The sequence below is a fragment of the Manis javanica genome, chromosome 11 (genome assembly GCF_040802235.1).
Source record: "Manis javanica isolate MJ-LG chromosome 11, MJ_LKY, whole genome shotgun sequence".
NCBI classification, from domain to species: Eukaryota; Metazoa; Chordata; class Mammalia; order Pholidota; family Manidae; genus Manis; species Manis javanica.
The window spans coordinates 65,874,333-65,898,383 of NC_133166.1; the positions used below are offsets into that span (position 1 = coordinate 65,874,333).

The following is a 24,051-nucleotide window of genomic DNA, read 5'->3' on the forward strand; positions in this document are numbered from 1 at the left end:
AGTGGGGTGAGTCACTTTCACTTCTGACCCTGTTTCCTCATATGGAAAATGGGAACAATAATACCTGCAGGAGAGGGTGGCTGGGAAGATTAAAGAAGATAGAGATGTAAAGTTCCTGACTCATAGCAGGGGTGAGCCACAGGTTAGAAGCTCTGCATTCTATAGCTGGATCTCCTTGTGGTTGAGGGTTAGAGGAAGGCCTCTGAAGGAGGGTGGCTGGCTCTGAGTGATGGATGGATGGTGAGACCACGGGGAGACGGAGTTTAAGGGAAACTAAGAGCAAGTGCTGAGCATGTGCACACATCCCAGACTGCAGTTATCCCCCTGCCCCTTCCCTGCCACAGAGGGGCTGGGGAGAAGCACCTGGGAGCACCAACTGGTAGGACAGGGTGCCCCTGATGCAAGCACAGGGCTCTGGGTACACAGCTCCTCAAGGGAGAGGCACCTGATCCAACTCTCCCAGATGCTATTTACCAGAAGCTAAAAATAACCCAACAGTGACAGGGAGATGGGGCCGATTTGTAATTTAAATAGCAACAGGATAAAGCAGGGAGCTGCAAGAGATCACATTCTGTCCTGAACTAAAAATGCAAAAACCGGGGGCAGAGTACTGAGCTGTAGCTAGAGAGTGTCTGCTGCCAGAGGAAGCCGGAAGCTGGGGGTCTATCCATTTTCCTTCCTTTGAGAAGGGCGGAGCTCAGGCCCAGCCCAGAGCTCCTTCCTCCCTTCAGGGACCTGAGGTTCTTGCTGGCTAGTGAGTCAACAGAGAGCAGTGCCCAGAGGTGGGACCAGGTTTATCCCGAAGACAGTAATGTAGGGTTGGGGTCCCTGAGGGAAGGGCTTATCCAACCCGATTTTGGCATAAGATGCTTGGAACATGCCCCTCAGCAGCTCATGTGCCTCACCCTCCACACCAGGGGCAGGCACAAGCCATTTGGGCATTTCAGACAGGAGCTGGGGGGATCAGTTTGAGCAGAGACATTTGAACAGGTTCTTTGGTATGATGTTGAAAATGTGGCCATGGACTAGTTATCAAGAAGCCTGGGTTGAAGTCTCATTTTTGCTTCAAACAGGGCAATTTCAGAGCGGAGCATTCAGAGAGGCCCCTCAAGGGTTCAGTTTCCAGGACAAGGGTTAGCAGAGGCTGAGGAAGACTTCTTTTCAAGGACACAAAGAATGGGCAGGGAAGGCATTAGGACTAGATGTGGCTTCTGCAGCTGCCACTGTACTTGATCAGTGCTCTTGGCCCACAGCTGTTTGGAGGACAACTAAGCAGGATTCATAGAGTAGGTGGGGATTTAATGCCCACTGGGCAACAGTTTACAGATGAGAAACTGAGCCTCAGACAAATCAGGCAATTTGCTAAGATTACATAGCCAGTAACTGGTAGAGCCAGGATCCAGACCCACTTCAAAGCCCTTTTTTATTCTGTCATGCTTCCAAGAGCCTGGACTTTCATGCTTTGGGATCTTTTCTTTTGGCTCCATACTAAAGTGCATATATCCCCGGGATGGGTAATAGGACAGGAAACATGGGGGCTTAAAAGTGGTTCTGCAGTCCAGGCTTATGGCCTAGCAGATGTGAGTGGAGGGCTTGAAGGGTAGGAGGCCTGCTGATCCTGCCCTGGGGGTCTGGTACTCCTGGGGAGTGGTGGGGGGAGCTCCTGAGGGTAGATACAGATGACTCAGAGTAAGGGGGAAGCCACTCAGGCTTCTCTCACTTCCAGCCTGGGGACCTAGAGATGCCAAAGGACTGTTTCCAAGAGAGATCATAGTTTAAGGGACCACCCTTGACTGTGGAGCTGCCAGTGCTATACCTACAGCTCTCTTATCCCAGTGGGAGAGGGCCCCAGCCTCTCCTCCAAGTTTCCTTCTACACATGACTTTAATGAGGCTACCCAGAGGAGCCTAATCAAAATTCCATCTGTCACTATCCAGCAGCACCTGCAGTCCAGCTCAGGGACACCAGTCTCCTCTGTGGGGGCAGAGACCCAGCACCTGGGCAGGAGCCAGTGATCAGCAGGTACCCTTAAGCTCCCAAGGGCTTCAGTGGGTACCTGGATCACAGGCTGAGCTGCTGGAGAGGGACTTCAACTCAAAAATCCCCCATGTCTCACCACAGCCACTCATGCAAACAGGAAGCCAGTTTTCCTCCCTCTGCTCAGCTTACTGGACATCTATATTCAGCTCATTCAACATCCATAGGAAGTTACTAAGCACATACTGTGCACTGAGCATGTAACTAAGAGCAACATAGGGTTCCAGAATCTTGTAAGAAGACAAATGTGCACGAAAGGCCACATGATACAGGAATCTTACTGGGAACAAAAGTACCAGCAATAAATCAATGGGATAGGAGTGCTGGCTCTGGAATAGCATGAGACACTTAGTAGGTATTTATAAGATATTTGTCATACAAATGTGAAAAATGAATGAGTAAAAATCTGGAGATAGGGCAGCAAGTTCAAATGAAACTGTCAGAGCTAGACAAGATCTTAGAAATCATATGGCCCAGAAATGTCAAGTGACTTGCCCGGAGTCATGCAGCAAAGGCTAAAGTTTGAACCAATGGGTTGGTCCTGGCTCTTCCCACCTTCACACTTTTGCTTGCTAGGCTTGGTTTTTGAAGGATGGAAAATGCAATTGGCCAAACATAGGCAGACACGGCGAGGGGGAGCAGCATAGGCAGAGTGGAGTGGCAGGTGAGTGTGGCATGTTAAAGAAGGTGTGAAAAAGGGGGAAGAAATGTTTATTCAGCAACTACCGAGGCAGGTGCCAACATGGTGTGAGCTGAGAGAAAATACAAGGAAAGCCTGGACAAACAGATAAAAAGTAAAGGAACCAGAGCATAAGGAGTATTGAAGGTCAGCCAAGGAGGCTAGCTTGGCTCGTTTTGAGAGCAGAGGCCGTCCAGTATGTGGGTTGAGTGTTTGGTGCCCTGGTACATTTCTTTTCCCCCAGCTCCCAGCTTCCTCATCCAGGCCACAGAAAGTAGAACACCTTGCCATCTGGGGCCTCAACAAAGCCCAGAATAATTTTCTTACCCAGATTCCTCTTCCTGTGCATATCTGGATGGATTCTGAGGGGTCCCCAGTTCCCCAGTGCTGGTACATGTTGTTTTAGGCACTACCAAGGGCATCCTCCCCAGCCCTGTAAACCTGTCCCTTCCAGCCCTGTTCTCCCCAACCAACCCCTCCCACTGCTCCTGCCCTAGAAAGTATTGACAACTTGAGGAGTACAAGCCCAAGCGGACCCTGGCTCCACAGTCAGAACTGATCTCTGCCTCTCAGAGCCTCCAGCCTGCACAGCTTCCCCTGTAGGAGCCACATTTCCTGCTTTCTGCTGCTCCAGGGCTGCCAGAAGCCTCAGATTGAAAACAAGCCCAGCCCCATTTCCTCTGTTTAACTGCTCAAGCTACTTGCAGAATTCCTGGGAGGGGAGAGGACCCTGCAGCAGCCTCCTCCTAGAATAGGGCTTGCACTACCTGGCAGAGTCTCCACTGAGCCACAGCATGCAGGACCCACCTTGAAGGATTCAGAGATGATGGGCTGGAAGGAGAGTCACAGGCAAGGGGATGCCATGCCTCAGAAGCATTACCTGGGTATGTCCCCAACCCTAGAGTGTCAATGGGATATCTTATTTAAGGGACAGACTCTGGGGTGACAGTCTTATCCCACCACTTAACACCTGGGTGACCTTGGACAAATGAGCTTAGCAGGTCTGTGCCTCACTTTCCCTATCTATGAAAAGAAACTAACAGGATCTACTTCATAGGGGCATACAAGGATTCAAAGGTTTCTGGCACAGAAATGTCCAAGAAATATTAGCTATTGTTTTATTGTTACTGAGTATTAATTATTCATGACATAGCATGATTTATTAAACAAATATTTATTGAGAAATATTATTATGTCCCATTCATGAAGGACACAAAGGTGATCACACACCAGATGGAAGTTTCTAAGGGCTGGGATGGCATCCTGTACACTCCTGTGTCTGCAGGTTCTGTAGTGTAACTGTTTATTGAACTGAACCGAACTGACCCTGTTTCTGTCCTCGAGAAATTTACAGCTTTTCTGAGATATCAAACACATATAGAGCTAAAGAACTAATTATAGAGAGTGTGATTAAAGAATGTTTGAGAAAGGTATGATTTCCATCCCACCTTGATATAATAAAAAGTCAAGTGTTTGCCTTACTATTTATTAACCAAATCTTCATGAAGACCTCAAAGTCTATCATAGTGTGGCCTTTTTCTTACTTACTGTTTCTCTAGAATGCTGTTCTCCCAGATTGTCACATCATTTGCTCTTTCCATTCATTTAGGTCTGTTCTCCCAGATTGTCACATCATTTGCTCTTTCCATTCATTTAGGTCTGTTCTCAAATGTCACCTTCTTTAAGTGGACTTACCCAACCCCCCTACCTAAATAGCACCCCCATCATCATTCTCTTCCCCCTTCATTTTGTCTTCATTTTTCTCTATTGTATGTTTCATTACCTGACATTATTTTATACACAGATTGTTCCCTAGATGTCTTCCCCACAAGGATCTAAGCTCTTTGAGGTTGGAGCCTTGCATCCTTGCTCACTGCTGGGTAGTCTGATATATTGCCTGATGCACAGAAAGCACTAGAGAAATATTTATTGAATTAATTTGTAAACCCTTTCACTTCTTATTTAATCTTTGCAGAACTCCATGAGTTCACTTATTACTATTGCCCTCTTCCATTTTACAGATGAGAAAACTGAGGCTCAAAGAAGCTCCCTGACATATGTATTCATCAGTTTTCCTTTTTATAGCCTTCCTTATTCCAAACAGGATTTAAGGTAACTCAGAGAGGTAAGCCACTCTGACCTGATACAGGTTTGCACAGATGTTAAGTGGCAGAAACAGGACATGAACCCACATCTTCTAGCTCCACTCTAGTTACTCTTTCCATTCTGTCACTGTCCTGTATGCCTGACTGTGTGTTATTAGATGGTATGATGCTCACAGAGGTGTTAAGGAGAGAGAGGTGTGTGTGGGCTGGGCACTACCCACCATGTACTGGGTAGTTGTGATGAGATGAAGTGGGAGACCTCAGCAGGACCAAGAGGTGAAGATTGGAGAGGTTAAGTGAAGAGAAAGCCCAACTGGGGCTGAGGTTCAGACTCCAGCCTGGACAGGTCTGCTGGCTGCTTGGAAGCTCTTACTCTTGGGGCTCTCTTCTGGCTGCTGGGCTAGGCTTCTCCTCACCTGCCTCCCCCTCCCGTGCAGCAACTCTCCCTAGCCAGTCTCCTGCCCCAGCCAGCGGAAGGTGCCTACGAGGCCTGTGGTCCTCTTCTGGGGCAGCCAGCTGGCCTCTCACAGGGCCCCCCAGTCAGGAAGTGCCGAAAGAGGAAGAGAGTCGCTGAGCAGGATGAGCGTACCGGGGGCCGGCCACATTACCAGGGGAGACTGTGATGAGGCCAGAACTTTGGGCCCCTCACAGGCGCTGGGGACAGAAGAAGGGGAGCGGCCGGTGGCCCTGAGACAGATGTGGCGCTACCGTTCCTGGGACGTGCCACAGATCCCAGCCGAAGCTTCCCAGACACAGTAGGTACTTGGAGTGGCCCAGGAATAGGCACAGGGATCTCTGGCCCTCTGTGAGTCCTTTGTCTGGGGTAGAGGATGGTGGAAGAAGTGGGGTTACCCAACCATTGTCCAGTGGCTCTGCAGAGACTCAAAAAAGAGCAAGGGGGTTCTTGGCAGAATGAGGGGAGCTCTGACGTTTGAGTTGTTGGACTATACGGTGAAGGGCTGAGCTCCCAGGAGGCTAACAGTTGAAGGAACTAATTGCACGGGGCTCTGGGAAGAAGAGCCCCGAGAGGAGTGTTGTGTCAAAAGCTGTAAGGCCTTGTGCAAATCAAGTAGGGTCTTCAGCTGCCTCTGGTCTCCTCCCTCAGAGCTTGGTATCAGAACCATTGGGAAACTTCCTTAAAGGGATCCATGGAGGACAGTGTCAGGCCCACTTGGGGATTTTACCTCCCTTCTCCTGGTCACCCTGGCATTTGCTGCTGGCTGGAGGGCTGGTACCCCACCAATCTGGTCAAACCTTCTCCAGGCCCACAGGAAACATCTTCTAGCTCCACTCTAGTTACTCTTTCCATTCTGTCTGGGAATGGAAAGTTACTCTTTGCATTCCAAGCTGGGAGAGGTTCTGAGCTCCTGGGTGCTGGCTATTTCTCAAAGCCACAGGCTTGCCCACAGATCACATACAGCATTGGCCATATGTGGCTGCCTAAGGCTGGAAAATGGGCTGCCTGAACCCCAGAGGATGTTAGGGCTTGGGAGGGAGAAGACCCTGCCCTCCAGCTTCTGGGCCTTCCTTTGCCAGCCCTGCAGCGGCTATCTGAGCTGCCCAAGCCTCTGAGTCCCAAGGACGTGTGCTGGCTGTGCCACCCCAGGTGACGGCTCTGGTTCCAAATGCTTCCCTCATCTCTACAGAGGGACAACCTCTGCTGTCCTTGGGGGTGTTTTCATGTGTGTCTGAGATATATTTCTGGGTGGGTGATGTATGTGTAAGAGAACCGGTTGTGGCAACGTGTGACAGTGTTCTGGGTAGTATTTGTGCATAGGAGAAAGACTTTGATGTTCTTTGTGGGTTTATATGTTGGTGAATGACAGTGTGGTCCTTATGTGTTTGTATTCATGAGTATGTAAGAAGTGCGTGGGTGACTCATATACCATAGGACAGATCTACAGGTTCCATTGAATATTGTGTTGGGAAAACGCTACGTGTTATGAGTGTGCAAAAAGGTTAGAAACAACTGTGAATGGCTGTGGAAAGATGGATTTGTATGGGAAACATATATGCTCTTTGTTGGTGTATGCAAGGGTCACTAAGTGACTTTGGTCCTGGTATATATTTTTTTGTGAGAGTTAGGTGGGAAGTGTTAGTTCGAGTAATGAGTGGGCATAACTGTGTTGAGGCGTGTTTGTTCTGTGTGTATGGGGAGCTCTGTGTGTCTTTTGTTTCCGTGGGTGTGACTTGGGAGAGCCAAAAGTATAAGGGTAGAGGTTAGAGGTTGTACGAGCGGCTGTGAACGGGCACAGGGTGCGCGGGAGAGGAGCTGTCTATTCCCTGAGGCTGTGTGGGGGAGCTGGTGACGGCCGCCCTCGCAGTGTTCACTTGTAAGCACGGAGGTTGTTAGGGGGCCTGGCTAAGGGGAGGAGGAAATTATGTGTGTGTCCGGGTGCGCGCAGTGCGAGTGTGTCAAGCGAGAAATTCTGTGGGATCCGGGCTGACCCGCGGCGGGGTTGGGAGGGGGTGCAGAGAGGGGGAGTGCTTTGCGTGCTCGCCTCGGTTGCCCGCCCCTTCCTAGCCCCGCCCGCTCCGAGCGGCCAACGCGACTTGCGGCGCGGCCAGCGGCCGGCAGAGGGCGCCGCGGGCTGGGGCGGCAGCGCAGAGAGGGGGCGTGCTCGGCAGCGGGCAGGCAGCGGCCCGGCCAGCTATGCGGGGTCCTGTGGCCGCAGCTGGCGGCACTTCCTGGAGCGGCGGCGGCCCCTTCCCGGGCACCTGGGCGTGGGGTGCGGGGGCGCGCGGCGAGGGGCGGGCAGAGCAAGGGCGCGCCATGGCCGCGGCGGGCGGCGCGGAGCCGGCGTGCTGAGCCCCGGCCGCTGGCCCGGCATGGGCGTCTTCCTTGGGCCCGCCGCCTGTTGGGGCTAGGGCCGAATGGAGCCGCGAGACGGCAGCCCCGAGACCCAGAGCAGCGACTCCGAGTCGGCCTCCGCCTCGTCAAGCGGCTCCGAGCGCGACGCGGTTCCCGAGCCGGACAAGGCACCGCGGCGCCTCAGCAAACGGCGCTTCCCAGGGCTGCGGCTCTTCGGGCACAGGTGAGCGGGGCGGCGGCGGGCACCGGGAGGCATTTCTCGGCCGTCGCGGTACTGACACTAAGTGGAGGTCCCCCCGGGCACCGGAGGTAAAGGCCGTCTTGGCGTTTGCTACGCGTGGGAGTCATTCTCCAGCGTCCCGGCATAGGCACCGAGTGGGGATCATTCTGTGGCACAGCAGCTTATAGCGCTTATGTGGTAGCGAGGCAGGGTCAGCTTCTGACTCTCCAGCAGGGGTACAGAATCACTTTAACCCCCTGGCACCAGCAGGTAGGGACCCCATGACTGGTCACTCACCGCTTTTTGGTATTGATAGAGCAGGGACCCCTCTGAACCTCCTGGCCCCAGTGAAATGGGGGGAACACGCCGGTGCCCTGGACTTCGGAGGGGCCCAGTTGCCTACCACCCTGCGTGGCATCTGTGAACCTGGGCTTGTTTATACTGTCAGGACACATGCCTGTCTCCAAAGCAGTGGTGACTGATTTAATTCCTCAGCACTTAAGAGTCTTCTTGGGGCTGGAGCTGCCTGGCCACCTGTTCTACATTGCTCTTAATTAGCAGCAAGACCCCCCCAATCTCTACCTCTGCTTGGGAGTAGGCATCTCTCACCCTACTTGCTTCCAGTCCTTGCTGGGAAAGGGATGGGGTGGGATGCAGTCTAGAATCTGTGCTGGCTGTTGAAGCTCCATCTTTCCCCCTCGCCTAGCACACCAAATGTCACCATCTTGTGCCTGTGACAGGGCTTTGACTAGGGCTCTGGTGAGGAACTCGGGGAGGGTGTGGAGAGATTGAGTGCAGGCAGCTTATGGCACACGTGAGGTGTTGGCTGAGAGTCACTTCCTGCCCCTGCAGCCTTGGTGTAAGGTGAGGGAAGGTGCACCCCATTAGTATCCCATCGGGCCCTGTGGACTTTTTCCTGACTGACCCTGACCTTTTCCAGTGGCTAAGAAACTTGCAGCCAATCATCCAGTGACCCCAGAGCCAACTCAGACTAGACTTTGACCACTTGGAGTCTACCCAAGGCCTCCCTCTCACTTTTTTTTTAGTTGCCCATGCTTCATGGCGTTTTGCCCTCCGATCTTTGCCCTATTCGTTCTCAGAGTAGGCTTATGCACCAGTAACATGGGCAGTTTCCCACTGTTGTGCGTGTTGGCGTCCCTGTAATGCTGATTGGTGCCCTCTGCCTGCCTTGCCCTAGCCAGGGCCCTGCTCTTTGCACCTGTGCTGTTGCCAAGTACCACCGGAGATCTGGGTCCTCACACTAGCATGGGGAGCTCAGTGGGCTCTTAAGAACCACGCAGGCTTCAGTGCCATAGGAAACAGGGCAGGGAGCAAAGCTTCCATTACTTCTGTTTTGTCACCCACAGTCCTGCAAGATGAAGCATTTTACACTCAACTCTGCAGGATGTAGCCTCCAGTGTTTACAATACCCAGAGGGGGAAGGAGCGGCTCCATCAGAGGCTTCCTGTCCTTGCCCACAGAGTACTAAGTGTTGGGCTATTCTGACCCCTGGGTTGACCTGTGGCTGTGCCTCTTCTGCAGGGCACAGGTTTGTGCATGTAGGGATGAACCTCAGGAACATTCAAGAGGAGGAACAAGAAGTAAGAGAGTCAACAAGTACCTTTACATAATTTTGTGAAATAAGCAAGATAGGCATTATTTCTCTCTTTCTATATATAGATTAGAAAAACACAGGCTCAAAGATATAAGTAGTTTGCCCAATTTCAGAAGACGCAGAGACAGAGTTTGCACTCTAGTCCAATAACTACATCCCTTTCTCTATAAGATGTTCCCAAATAGAATGTCACAATAACCTAGGGAACTTTAGAAAAATAAAGAGTCCTAGATCTTAACCTTGGCATGTCTGACCCATCAGGTCTGGAGGAGGGGCTGGGCATTTGGTAAAGTTTTCCAGATGTTCCTAATGTGCTACCAAGTTTGAGAACCACGTATTACATCATGTTGGGGATAGTAGGTGATCTGATAGGATGCTTAATGAGAAGAAAATCAAACGCTTCCGGGAGCTTGTCAGGAGTGCCCTTGCATAGTAGTACTGTGCTGGGGCAGTGGGGCATTCAGAAAAGAATATATTTGGAAAATCCTGTAAGATTAGGGAGAGGGCATTGGGAGGAAAGACTCCCCTGACAGGCCTTGGAGCTTAGAGAATCAGATGCCCACTGGGCTTGACCTCCCTCTCCTTGCTTTGACTGGAAGGAGGGGATACAGACATTTGGAATAGTACACCTGCCCTGGCAACAGCTCCTTTAATGTTGTTTATGTGGGACTGTCTGTTCTACCAGTCTCAGATAAAAGTCCCCAGTGCCTCAGCTGAAACGAACCCTCCATCTTTTCCTCGGGCTCCATGCTTATTCTTAGCCTGGCTCTCACCTTTCATTGCACATCCACCCTCTGTACTTCCCCCATCCTGCTCCCCTCCCCTCCTGTACATACCTGAAACCTTGGGGCTGAGGGGCCTGATAACTGGATAGACAGTGGCTGGAAAGGGAGATTAAGGATAACAAATAGAGTGGTGGTGGCTGCTGAAGCTGTGTTGAGAATTCTGCATTCAGATCTTGGCTCAGCAGTTGAGTTCTCTGATCAGCACTCTCTGCTATGGGCTTGGGAGGGGCACTGATGGTACGTGGGCCTCACGTTTGCCATCCCTAGACAGTCAGGTAGAACAATCTCCACATGGTCACTTCTTTGGCATCTTCCAGGACTCTCAGTGGCAGCCTCTTTGGCATGTTGAGGGTGCTTCACCCACATCTTTCTCGCTTATCTTCTGGACTCATCCCAGCAGCCTGACCCTGGACAGGTCACACAGCTTGTGGATTAGCTGGTTTTGCACCCCAGGGGCATCAGAAATTACCTGGTACTTCACACATTTAGACATAAGGAGCCTCAGCCTACGGGTAGGCTCTAACACTCCTGCCCTTCATTAGTGCCCAAAGTCATTAGTTCCCAAAGGGAAGGAAACACACCCATTGAACAAGTTTGAGACATTAGGCCCCATTTAGAGGTTGTGCCACACCTGGCCCCAAGTGAGCATGGTCCTGAAGTCCAGTTGGGCAGAGGCAGCTCTGGTTTGGAGTCGTTTTTGCAGTGACTGGGGAGGGACACGATGAGGGGTGCCTCACGCTCAGGGGCGAGAACCTCTGTCTGTGGCACCAGGATGTCTGAGAGCAAAAGGAGCCTCTTTGAGTAGTCTGTCTTGATCAGGCTAATACTGGGAGTGGCCCAGGTTGCCAAGGGAGGTAGGTTACAGGCCAGAGTCCCTGAGTTTCTGCCAGTTTGGGGAGAAAAAGGTGCCTCAGCGCCTGAGCTGTCCTTCTGTTCTCCCTCCGCCTGCTTCCCACACAACGTCATGCATGTGGAGCTGGCCATGGTCAGGAGCTGGGGAGGGATCTCACCATCTTCCCTCTGCTGCCACACACCTGCCAGAGCTTATGGGTCAGGGGAGGGGATGATAACTGTTGTCATTTTTACTCTGTGCCATACTCCGAAAAGGTCAAACGTCAGAATGCAGAGCCGCCCAGGACTCTCAGTTGGCAAAATAGAGCACAAGAGTGGGTGTCTTGGGCAAGGACAGAGGAAGGACTGAGTGACCCTAGTCAGACAACTCTTAGGCCCCAGGCAGTTGGAAATTGGAGAGAGAAATAGGGCTGCCCTCCTTGGCTTCCTAGAGCCCTCTCCAGAATTCACCAGTCACCCCCCAAGCAGATGAGGAGGTGAGTGGGCACACTGGTCCTGAGGTTTGGCTTGTGCTGATCCCTATGAGAAGCAGAGGTTGGGTCTCTACACCTCCACAAAGGCTGTCAAGAGTTTTAAGGTCCAGAAGTGGACCAGGGAACTTGTCCTGCAGTATCGCTAGAGTGACACAAGGGGGCGGCACCTACCATTGTTGGGTAGGTTGACTCTCTAGAGCTTAGTCCACTTGAACTAAAGACCTACTGTGGGTGGACACACAGACACCTCTTACTGGTGAGTTACCAGATACTCTGGCTTCCAAGGCAGAGCTGATCAGAAGGTGGCAGAAGGCAGGCTGGGCAGGAGCTTCCACTTTGCCCTGGCCCACCCCTCCCCCTCCCTAAAGATTGAGACCCAGTCTGGTGTCCTTGACTGGGCCAAGGTCTCAGAGCTAGCTAAGGGTTATGTGGGACTCCAAAGCCTGCCCCATAATGCCAGGGTTGTGTCAATCTGTACCACATTACAGGACCCCAAGCCTTCCCTGCGCTCTGAGAAATCCTCATCTGCCACCTTCCAGCCTGCCCTCACCCTCTCTTCTTCCCTGCCCCCTCCACCTCTTCTAGAAGCTGCTGCTGTCCCTGCAGGATCCTCTAAGACACAGGGGGGTAGGGACAGTGTGGGTTAGAAGCAGGAGCTTCTGCACCTGTATCCAGGCTCAGTAACCCACCCCCTATTCCTGGACGAGAGTAGTGAGGTGCACCTCTGGGTGGTGCCAAGCACTCATTCCTTGCTCCCCTAGACTGCTTCCCCTGTGTTGCATATGTGAGGTTTCTGTTACCCTTAGGGAATCAACCCCTCACAGGGCCTGCATTGTAGTTCCCACCCCCACCATGATTCTCAGCACAGGGCCTGCCTGGCACTCCTACCACAGGGCAGAGCCCTGGAAGGCAGTTGCAGGTGGGCAAAGGGCAGGCAAGGGCAGTGACCAGATGCCTTTGAGGAGCTATCATTCTGCCATCTTCCCTTGCCCCAACCCCCTTCCTCAGCTGAGACACCAGAGACATGGTTAGGTGGTGGAGAGCAGGTGAGTGCGACCAAGGGCTCTGCGGCTCAGGGAGAGAAGGGGAGGCTGTGGAGAGGAGCACCCCCAGCCTCCCCCTACAGTTCCCTGCCTCCAGGTGATTGATGTGCCACTTCATCCTCCTCTGTCAATGAGCAGTTAGTTGCCAGAAGCTTGTAAATCCATCAATTTCAGTTAATCCTCACAACAACTTTGTAGTTGGTTTTACATCCATTTTACAGATGACAGGCCAAGGCTCAGAGAGGTCAGGGGCCTGGCCCAGGGTCATGCAGCTCACACCAGAGCCTAAAGTAAGGTCTTTTCACACCAGGCTACCCTACTTACTAGCACTCTTTTTTCCTGTTCTTTTATTTTCCCATCCCCAAACTGGTGGAGCTTAAGAAGGAGTTTTAGTGCTCTGTGAAATCGAGAGATTTTTGTCGTGTAGGATTAGAGTGAGACCTATGCACTGATCTGCTCCTGAATCTCCAGGGAGACCTGCCACCAGGACCCTAGCTGCAGGGAGAGCAAGGCTGGGTTGGAGGAGGCCCGTGAGCAGGAAGAATGGGGTCATGAGCTCCCAGGTTGTCATGTGGCTCCCAGACTAGGTGTGAGTAGAGGGGCAAGTCTATGACTTCTTATCTTGCTTTCAAAGTACAGGGAGTTGTTCAAACTCAAGGGACATGTTCAAAGGAGCCCTGATAGCCGCTGGGGTCAGTGGCCCAGGGAGAGGTGCCTGGGAGGACATAGCACACAGGGCCTGGGGCCTCATTTGTATCTAGGGTCTCATGGTGAGAGGTCTGTACCCAGAGCTCTCCCTCCACTTTCAGAGACCTCCTCCTCATTGTTCCTGGCAGAGCGCCAGCTCAGAGCTCCCGTGTGGAGGCCTCTCCCCTGCCAGGGCTGAGCTGATCATGGCACATGCTGGAATAGCTGTCTGGGAGCCTGGGCCTGCAACCACCCACACCCCGCATCAGCACCTCACCGGTTAACAGCTTGCCTGTCTCTCCGCCCCCCACTTCCCCAGCTCACTGACATTTTACTGAGGCGGGGGTGGTTGTGAAAGGGAGCAAGCTGGTTCCTGCTCCCAGCCCACACAGACACCCCACTGACACAACCTGCCACCCACGAGCCCTCCCTTGGAAGGCATCTTTTTGGGGGAGGCCTTCCGGCCCCAAAGACATGGGGTTCCTACTATGTGACAGTGTAAGGAACACACCCAGGGGTCCATGCTACTGCTGAAACCCATCCATGGAAGACCCAGGACAATCCCAGGGAGCTGTTCTGCCTCTGGTGTTTTTTTTTACAAAATTACTTTGAAATCTTTTTAAAAGCTTTAAATATTTTGCAATTAGAAAAGTATATAGTGTAACACCCATCACTTAGAATGGTCTGATCCTACCGTTATACCAAATTTGCTTTAGGTAGAAATGGAGACCCCATGTCTCCCTCCCCAGAGAAAACTATAATCCTGATTTTGGTGCTTGTATTCTCATAACTGTTTCAAAATTTTTCCTACATAGATATGCATCCATAGGAACATACATACTGTTGCATATAGTTTTGCACTTGATAAAAATGGTATCCATATTCTGACTTAGACTTTTCCTTTCATGTTGTTCTGGAGATTTAACCATCTTGAAACATGAGCTTTAGTGAACCCATTTTAACTAATATACAGTATTCCTTTTTGTAAACATACCACAACTTACTCACCCAGTCTTCTGTTAATGGACACTTAGGTTGTTGACAGTTTTCTTTTTGCCATTGGTTGGCAAACAATTCTTCAGAGCCTCTTCCAGCACACAGTTCCTTGTGCGTTCTGCCAGCCAGGGCTTGGTTACAGGCTGCTGTATCTTAAGCTTGTGGATGCCAAGTTGTGCTCCAAAGTGGTTGTCCTAATTTTTAGGTCTCTGGAGTTATTTTCTTTCTTTAAAGTTTTGGTAAGTTGAGGAATTGGTTACCATGAACAAACATTTTCTCTTTCAAGCTTGCAACAGCCCCACGAGGAAGGTAAGGCAGCTGTTTTTCCCGTCTATTAGATGAAGAAGTTGAAGCTCCAGAGAGTAAAAGATGTGGTTTGAGGTCACAGGCAGGACCCCTTTGGACCTTTGAGTCCAAATCCTTTGAAAAGACCTTTGTCTCCTGTGACCTCTCAGAGAGATTTTAGGCACAAAACCCTCTTGGAAGTTGATGGAAGCCTGGGCTTTTCCCTCCATTTATTCTTCAGACTATGTCTGCCACTTCTAGATCCTGGGGATGCAATTACAAGCAATACTTGGTCCCTGGGGCTGTCAGTCTGATGGAAGGTACCAACTTGTGAGCCAATGCTGATGACCCAGAATAACCAAGAGAGGGCCCAAGCATGGGAGTAGTTAACCTCCTGGGAGTGGGGACTGGGGAGAACTTTCTGGAAGAGCCAATGTCTGAGCCAAGAGGAAAAGGATGAAAAAGAGTCCACTGAGTAGAAGAGGGGAATGGAATTCCAGGTAGAAATATTGCCGGGTACTAAGTGCCCAGGCACAAAGAGACCCACAGTACTTTGTTTGATGGAAGTATCTACAGGTAGAGTGAGGGGTTGAGAGCATGGACTTGGAGCAGACTGCTGGGTTGGAATCTCAGCTCTCACATACTAACTGCATGACTGCAGGCAAGTTACTTAATCTCTTTGTGCCTCAGTTTCCTTATCTGTAAAATGGGGGTAATAGTGCTAGCTATTAATTTTTATGAAATTAGGTGAGTTAATGTTTATAAATGCTTAGAACAGTGTCTGGCATAGAGTGAGTCGTGTATTTGTCAAATAAAATATAAAAAGTAGGGAAGAGAGATGGGAAAGGAGGCTGAGAGGCTGTTGACTGCTGGACCCAGAGCTTTGCGTTTTGTTCAGCTGACAGTGGAGAGCCAATCAAGGGTAAGTGGGCCTTTTAGAGTGGATTCTGGTGCCAGTGGGAGGATGGCTTGGAGGGGAGGCTCCAAAGGAATGAGTCAGTCAACCATCCCACAGATATTTCTCCAGGGCCTACCAGGAGCCAGACCCTGAGACAGCGACTCAAGACATGAAGGAGAGACTGGATGTTTCAGCAAGGAACTCAGAACTAGGGTCTTGGCCCAGCCCACAGGCATCTGAGACAGACCCTCCTCTCCCCTCCTTGCCCACCACCCTCCCTTTGTGACTTCATGTCATCAAGTCCTGTTGTCCAGGTTTCATAAGGAAAGCCATAGAGAGTAGGGAGTAGGCAATGGCATCCAGCCCAGAAAGGGGCCTCAGCTGTCACTCTTCAGGTCCTCTGGAAAGGAGAAGAAGGTAGCTGCTAAAACAAAGGCTGGTGTCATTTCCTTGTGCCCACCAAAGAGAAGTGGCCTGGACTAGCCTGGCCTTGTGGTCAGTCCTTGGGTGTGGTACCTGAAGTGGAGGAAGCCCTTCTCTTCCCTTATAGCTCTGGCCACTCCCCCATGAAATTCCCTATTCCTTCCTCCTGAGCTGATTGGCAGTAAACACTGGACTCACTGCTGGGCATGCCCAGATGCACTAGACCTGACCCCTGCTCCTCAGGAGCTCATGATCTGGTGGGTGGGAGGAATGAGGCGTATGGATTTGAAAAAATCAGGACTTCTAGGGGTCTAGTGGCAGAGAAACCAAATGGGTAGTGTGGAGTTATCAGTGGAAGTGATATATTCTTGACTGGGGCAGCTATGAGCAGGTGGGCTTTTGATATGAGGTTGGGGAGGAGGCTGTTATTCTAGGCAGAATGTGTGTGCCATGTGTAGGCACCCAGCAGGGGGAGCTTAAACACAGCCAGACTGGGAGACAGAATAGTTTGACTTGGTTAGAAACAAGGGTTTGTATCAGCCATCGGAGGCATTGTATCAAGGCATGTGGTGCTCAGAACCACACTGCAGATGCTGCATTTGCCAGGCTGGAGGACTTAGAATTCTTTCCAAATCAGTGGTTCCCAAAGTATGGTTTGGGTGTGGGCTAGACCCTTCTAGGGAATTGGTGAAGCCAAAACTATTTTCATTAACTTTCAGAGCTGCCCTGGTTTGTGCTCTTACCACTGTATTAATATTTGTATTAATAGTGGAAAAGCAGTGGTGGTAAAACTGCTGGAACCTTGGTACAAGTCAAGGCAATGGCTCCCACATAAGCAAGAAGCCATTGTATTCTTCACTCCACACACACAACAACCAAAATTGCAGTAAAATGTGTTAATTTTAATAAAGCCTAGATCCTTGAGTATACATCTCTTAAAATATTCTGTGTGAAGAAATGTGCAGTGCACATAAGGCATTTTGCTGCACCCCAGAACTATGATGGTTGTCTTGAAAAGCACTTCTGCAGTTGAGATGCAAGCTGTGCTGTTTTAAGGAACACCATTATAACTAGCAAGAGCACCTGATAGACAGAACTCTTCAGACTTGGTATTTAGCAGACATTTTCTCAAAAATGGATGAAGTAAGCTTGTCACTTCAAGAACAGAATCGGTATTTGTTGCTGATGATAAAATTTGAGCTTTTGAGCAAATACTAGGATTTTTGGAAACCTTGTATCTCCTCTCTATCTAGACTCTGACAGCTTCTGAGGACCTTAGGCTTTGCTGATGAGGTCAGTAGTGATGTTAGCAAGTGTGATTTTTTAATATTGTATGAGATGTGTCAACATCTGGAAGATCTTCGTAACTCAGTAAACTAGTAATTTCCAGTGTCTGATCCTTGATGTTACCAAGTTCAAAATGCAAGGTAGACCAGTGAAATGTTTGTTGATAAGGTTCTAGATACCACATGACCACTAACCTTTAAGAAACTACCACTTGTCATATTTTGTATAGTAGCAAGAAGAATATCCATAGTTGTCTGAGAAGGTCACCAAAGTACTGCTTCCTTTTCTAACTACATGTCAACATGAGGTAGAATTTTCTTCATGTACTTCAACCAAAACAACATACCACAGCAGATTGACTGCAGAGGCAGATATGAACATCCATAATCTTCTATTAAGCCAGACATTAAAGAGAGTTGCAAAATTAAAACTGTCACTCTTCTCACTAACTTTTTTGTTTCGAAAATAGTTAATTTTTCTTGAAATTATGTTATTTACATGCAATGGGTTTATTTTTAAATGAATAAGTATTTTAAACATTTCTCAGTTTTAATTTCTAATATGGTAAATATTAATAGCTATAACCCCCATAAACAAAAACTTTTGGGGATTTTCAGAAATTTTTAAGAATATAAAGGGATCTTGGGACCAGGAACTTTGAGTGCTGCCATTCTAGACCCTAGGAAGCCAGGAGTAAAAGCTGGGGGTTGGCATTCTGGGCAGGTTGGGTGTGACATGAGCTGGTCTCTCTTGGACACAACCAGAGCAACTCTGACAATCCCCAGGAGACCCAGGATGGGGAGTCCCAGTTCCTCCGCTTCTGAGCTGTGGACAGTCACAGGCCTCCATGGGGTTCAGGTGCCTTGTCAGATCAACTGTGAGCAGTGCCACCTGTGTGTGGCAGTTCCGATTCTCCTGTCTGATAATACTTGAATACTTGTGAAAAAGTGCTTCATAAGTTGTAAAACACTTGCCAGATATTTATTGTTGTGGTTATTTTGTCTGGAGCTAGTGTTCAGCTGTCTCAGATGCTTTCCCCAGACCCCTGAAAACCTGTCCAGTGGATGTGAGAGGGCATTAGGTGACCAGTTACCCTCCCTAAGAAGGTGAGGAGCCTGCCCCCCATGTCTCCCACTCCAGACCTTCCCCAAAGCCCAGGCAAGGGGCTGTGCTCCAGCAGGTGCCAGCTGGAGGGGAGGCTGCTGGGCTGTCACTTGGCCTAGCTCTGGGGACTTTGAAGAGAAGCCAGGAGGCGAGGCTCCTTCTGGTGTGTGCCTGCCCACTTGCTGCAGGGCCTGGAGCTGCTGCTGGGAGAGGAAGTGCAGCTGCTTACCAGTTGGGTTATTTTCATAACGGCTGTCTCAGGCTGGGGGTAGGAGAGTGGCGACGGGGAGGGGACAGAGGAGCAGCCACAGCAGCTCTCACTCTAAACTGGGACTTGCTCAGCCAGAGGTCGGGAGCCTGGAGCTGGGGCTAGAGCTGGAGCTGGAGCTGGGGCACGCAAGGCCAGGGGACCCTAGCCCCCACCCACTCACCCACCTCCTGCCTGCTGCACTGCCTTCCAGATCAGGTCAAAGGGGGCTCTCCCAACCCTCCCTGCTGCCTTCCTCCCTCCTGTATCTTACCTGGGTGGGTCTGGGCAGGGATGGACCAGGGTAGCCCCCAGCACCACCACCCCAAGACAAGGCTTCTGAAGCTGATGGAAAAGGAAAGGAATGGGAAAGGGTAGGTGGGGCTTCCATCTCTGCAGACTGTGTAGAGGTAAAGGGTACTGGCTTGGTCACCTTCTTTATCATTCAGCCCTGGCCCACCTACTCCCCACTGTGCATTTTTGTTTGTTTCATTTGGGGCAGGATCCCCTTAGTGAGCTGAGGCCTTGGGGAAGAAGGGACCCTGCATCCCCAGCCTCCTTGCCAGCTGTGCATCCTCCTTCCCTCTGACCTGGGGGCTGTGGGAGCAGAGCAGCCAGAGATGGCTTCTGACCTGCAGCCCTCTGGGGAGGCAGCTCCAGACTCTTGCTCTGGGGCTGCTGGAAGTGGGGCCACCGTGCACCATCCCCAGCCTTCTCTAAGGAGAGGGGCATGCAGTGGCACCTGAGCACTTCTGGAGGCAGGAGTTCCTAGGGGCCAGGCTGGTACTGGGCAAGAGGACTTTCCTCTCAGCGTGAGGAGGCACCCAGGTGGCTCTGGTTGCCAGGCTGCCTTCCTCATGTGGTGGGTGGTGACGCCCTGGTTACTCCTGCTTTCCTGCCTGGGTTCCCACCCCTGATTTGGGCAAAGACAAACCCCAGAAGATGGCATGCTCCACATGCCCTGGTGTCTGCTGTGTCCCTGGTATAGGCTCTGCCATTCCCCTACTGTCTGCCAGGTATCAGGTACTTTATACCATCCTCTTATCAGAACCTCCCTCATGCCAACCTTCTGAACTAGCCGGTATTGTCCCCGTTTTGCAAGTGAGAAAACTGAGACTCTGAAAGCTTAGTTGAACAGCCCAGAAAAGCAATGGCAGATCAGGATTTCAAAGCCTTTAGGCTTTTCCACTTAAACTAACATAGGGTATGAGATAGATAGGCTGGGAGGCCAGGAGCCCTGTAACTTTCTAGCCAGTAGCCAGTGACCCTGGGGCCCTCATGCCAGCTCACCCGCACAGGCAGCTGCCTTGTCAGCCCAGCCACCTGCTGCCACACTCGTGGCTGTTCATCTGGATGCATGGCCAGACACCACCGTGTCTCTCCCATAGCATCCTTTGTCCTTCACAGACTCCCAGCAACCAACTAGAGGTTTCTGGGGCCGACGAGTCCTTTCCCATCCTGTCCCATCTAGGTGTGACAGGCTTCCCCCAGGCCCCCCACCAGGAGGCTGAAGAGCAGCCATTTTTCTCTGTTGCTGTCAGAGCGCTGTGGGGCCTCCTCCAGTGACCTTTACACATACTGTGTGGTGTGATGAAGGTGACAGCATGAGGTGAAAAGAAGCTACCACTCAAAGCTATGCTGTGGGAAAAGGTTCCAGGCCCAGGCAAGGGGAAGGCTGCGACAGGCCTAAGGCCAGACTGGCCTTCTGACCAGACCCAAAGAAGCCTCAGCAGAGATAGGAAGTCAGGAGTCAGGCATTTGCTGGCCAGAGGACAGAGGTTTCTATGGAGACCAGAGGAACAGGAAGCATGGGCCCTTGGGGGGAAGGGACACTGGGAACATAGAGGTGTGGGTGACTTGCAGGAAAACTTGTCATAAAATGTCAAATCAGCCAGTCTGACGGCCTCCTTAGACAAATAAGGCAAACAAGCCCATGAGATGATGGCTTTGTACATGACCACACGACATTGGCCTGGCCTAGCCTGCCTTGCCTCCAGCTCATAGTGACTACACCATAAGGTAGCTGAGGAGACTCCTAGACAGACTGCACTTGGGGCTGCTCGGCAGTGTGTGGGCCAGAGCACTGTGGGAGCACCTGGACACTGCTCCATGTTGTGAGGTGGGGTGTGCAGGTGACATCCTCTGCCCCACCCATCTTGTCAGTGTGTGTCTGGGGCAGCAGGCAGGGTCTAGCCCTCCCTACTGCCCACAGAGCGCCTGCCTCACCTCCCCGCCAATGACTGTGGCCTTTCGTTTTCTGGGTGACACTGGCATCAGGTGTTGCATCCGGGTGACTAATCTCCTCTAGGCTGGGCAGCTGTCACAGGGTAGCCTGACCAGACAGGCACGGAAAGCTGGCACCCCAGGGGTGCTGGTAAGCCAGTGCCCTGGCAGCATGGTGGCTGGACCCTTGGGCTCCTGTTCCTGGGCACAGTGCAGACCCTGAGTCAGGCAGACCGGGATCCAGGTACCTGTTCTGCCCGTGAGTAGCCATGTGGCCTTGGGGCATGTACCACACCTCTTCAAGCCTTAGCTTTCCTGTGTCTAATGGAGCCATTGATCCTTCTGCCTCACCTGGTTGTGGTAGGGATCAAATGAGATGATAAATGAAAGTGCTTAGCCCAGGACCTGTCACATAGTAGATGTTCATTCAGTAACTGGGACTGTTATTATTATGGATCCTTTACCGATCCCATCTCACCTTAGTTCCAGTCTGTTGGCCCAGAAGGAAAGACCCTGCTGTCCTCTGTGTCTCTAGAGTGCAGGCTTTGCCTTCAGGCAGACTTGGCTTCCAGTCAGCTCCACACTGACCAGCTGTGGACTTCAGGCAAGTCACCTCCTTGCACCTCAGGTTCCCATCAGGAACACGGGATGGTGCAGTACTTAAACCTTAAGGTTGCTATGGTTTATAAAATACTACACGTGTTTGTAAAGGGCTTCACACAGTGCCTGGCACGTGGTGGTTGTCTGTGAGGGTCCTGATTGTAAGAGAAAGCCAAGAGCTCTCTGCCCTTGGAGCTCCCCTCTAGCCCTTCTCCCTGTCAAACCTGCAGAAGCTAGGCCTGTACCCAGCAGAGACCAAGAGCTAGGCAGTCCCAAACAGTTTCTCCAGACAAAGCCACCTTGGCTCCTCACTGATCACCAGAGCTCAGACACCCCGGCCCCCATCCACCTCTGCCTCAACATCCTACAGCCGTCCAGGCTCAGCCCACCGCAGCCTGCCCACCCCGAGAGCAGAAGCAGGTCAAAGCATGTGGTGGGGGAAGTAGGCACTGCTCATGTGCCCACGCCTGGCTCAGGCCGTCATCTGCCAGACCCTCAACACACAGCCCCCTGAAGATGTCCATGGCTGTGACTCACACCTCCTTCTGGCTGCCAGGGCCCAGGAGAGCACCTAAGGTCAGGACACAGGTGTCCCTGGGCACTCGGGAGGCATTGTCTCCTGAGGCATATACCAGGCTTCCTGCCCTTCCGCCACTGGTGAAGGAAGTAGAGCACATGTTCGGAACAGGTCGGGAGGATGGTTTGGGCAAGGATGCTCCCCAAGAGCCCTGCCTCCTTGCAGGAGGGAGCCCTGAGCAAGTCAGTGTTGGAATTTTGAGACTTCGGGTTTTTAGCACTGACACATGTCTGTACTAAGCCTCTTCAGAAGGCTAAGGCAGGGCAGTCTAGTACCAGAAGAATTCTTACCATTAGCCTCTCAGAGATACAGACGCTCTGCACACCCAGAATCCAGAAGGCTTTTCTCTTGACTCAGTCCTCTTCTTGCTTCCCATACAAAGTCCCCATGGGTGAAGACGGGTGGTTTCTCTCCCTATACAGCTGGTCCTCCAGTTCCCTGAGGGCTTAGTTTCTCCAGGGTCCTTTGATCCCTAAGTCAGATGTCAAACCCTTTCCATTTCTAGTGCCACTCTCAGCCTGACATCACAACTTGGGACAGAGAGTCTGGGGGTCTTAGCAGGACTGAATTTCTTTTTGGAGAGCCTCATTTTATGACTATGGCTTAGTTTGTACTGTGTCTCAGGAGAGGATACCCAAACACAACCTACTCAATGTTAGTGGCAAAACAAAGACCTGATAAGAGGAAAAACCTTGTCCTCAAGCCCCTCAGCACATACAGGCCGACTCCGGATGGGAGCCCAGGACTCCGAATGTCCAGCTTCCTTTTTCTTTTCTTTTCCATCAGCCTCAGGCAAGGGAACCAAAGTCCTTTAGGCTAGGGCTTTGTGGATTATGGTGCCTGGACAAGAGAAGCCAGATGGGTAGCTGGAAGCCCCTCCTACCCCTTACCCCTGGGATAGCATAGGGGTTTAACTGGGGAGAGCAATAGGGCTTCTGACAGCAGTAAATGTGGGCTCCCCCGAGACTTCACTGATGGCCTCAAAAATCCCTGTTTATGGAGTTCAGAGGCCTTAGACACCCTTTCCTCCCAAGTGTCCCTTCTCTGCACAAATGACAGAGGTTGTGACTAGGTTCCGGGGCACAGGATGGGCCATAGCCTAGCCCAACTCCTGATGCTCCTGGTCTCTGTGCCCAACAGCCACCCGCCTGCCCCTACCATGGAGACCTTCTTTAGGAGACACTTAAAGCAGAAGATGCCAGGCCCTGGAGAGGGGTAGCGGTGGCCCAGTGGTGTGGGGCTGCCCACAGGCAAGGCCCGGCGCCGCTCCCCTGCTGGACAGGCCTCCTCCTCTCTGGCACAGCAGCACCGCTCCAGTACACCACTCCAGGGCTGCCTCCTGGTCTGCAGGATGGGAGCCCAGGGCAGCAGCCACCGGCGCTCCAGCACCATGCCCCCCACCTGCAACCCCGCCTCATTGTGGATGAGGTGCCCACCCCACAACCTGTCACTGTTGGGGCCCAGCTTCTGGGTGCACCCCTGCTATTTGCTGAGCTTGCGGGCATGAATGAGGAAGAGCAGGTCCAAGAGGATGTGACAGTTGCAGCATTGAGTGCCGCACAGCCAGGCACCAAAAGACTAGGGCCACCCTCCCACTGGGGCTCCCTTCCCCTGCTGCCCATGCCTCATTGCCTGTGTTGGTGGTGAGCCTCCTCCCGCCTGCTCTCTGCTGACATGGTGTATGACCGGGGCCTCTGGGGCCTGCATGGTTACTATTGGCGCCTCAGCCAGCAGCAGCCCTCAGCCCAGCACCCTGGCCCTGGGGGCCAAAGAGCCTCGGGCACTACAGCTGGCCCTGTGATGCCTGCCCAAGTGTACCTGCTCTCCCGCAGACGCCAGGTAGCCCTGCGGCGCAAGTCAGCCGGACCCCAGGCCTGGAGTGTCCTGCTTGTGTAGGTATAGCTGCAGCTGGCAGGGCAAGTGGTGTGTCCTGTAAGGGGCCTGCATAGAGAAAGGACCTTGAGCTCTGCCTACTTGAGCCAACGCACTCCAGAGGGCTGTGAAGAGGGCTTAGTCTCCTGCAAGGATCCCCTCCGAGTCTTGGGCTGCTCCCCTACCTGTTGCTGTCCCTGTCTTGGCTTGGGGATGAGGTCATGGTGAGGG

The 24,051-nt window shown here is 51.8% G+C and overlaps 1 protein-coding gene across 11 annotated transcripts in view; it reads left to right on the plus strand.

The window, feature by feature from the left end:
* DGKZ (diacylglycerol kinase zeta) overlaps positions 1-24,051 on the plus strand; it is a 43,973-nt gene that overhangs the window by 3,896 nt on the left and 16,026 nt on the right. For 2 of the 11 annotated variants that reach the window (XM_017675724.3, XM_017675726.3), the window contains exon 1: positions 7,554-7,856. The exons of 2 other annotated variants lie outside the window; for them this stretch is intronic. In XM_017675724.3, coding sequence (XP_017531213.3) covers positions 7,696-7,856 — 161 coding nt within the window. In that variant the 5' untranslated portion in view covers positions 7,554-7,695. Of the gene's footprint in view, positions 1-3,477; positions 3,601-4,737; positions 4,842-5,385; positions 5,577-7,553; positions 7,857-18,591; positions 23,841-24,051 lie in introns of those variants that run through there. 7 more of the 11 variants (XM_017675727.3, XM_036994037.2, XM_017675723.3 and 4 more) reach the window with 7 other exon arrangements.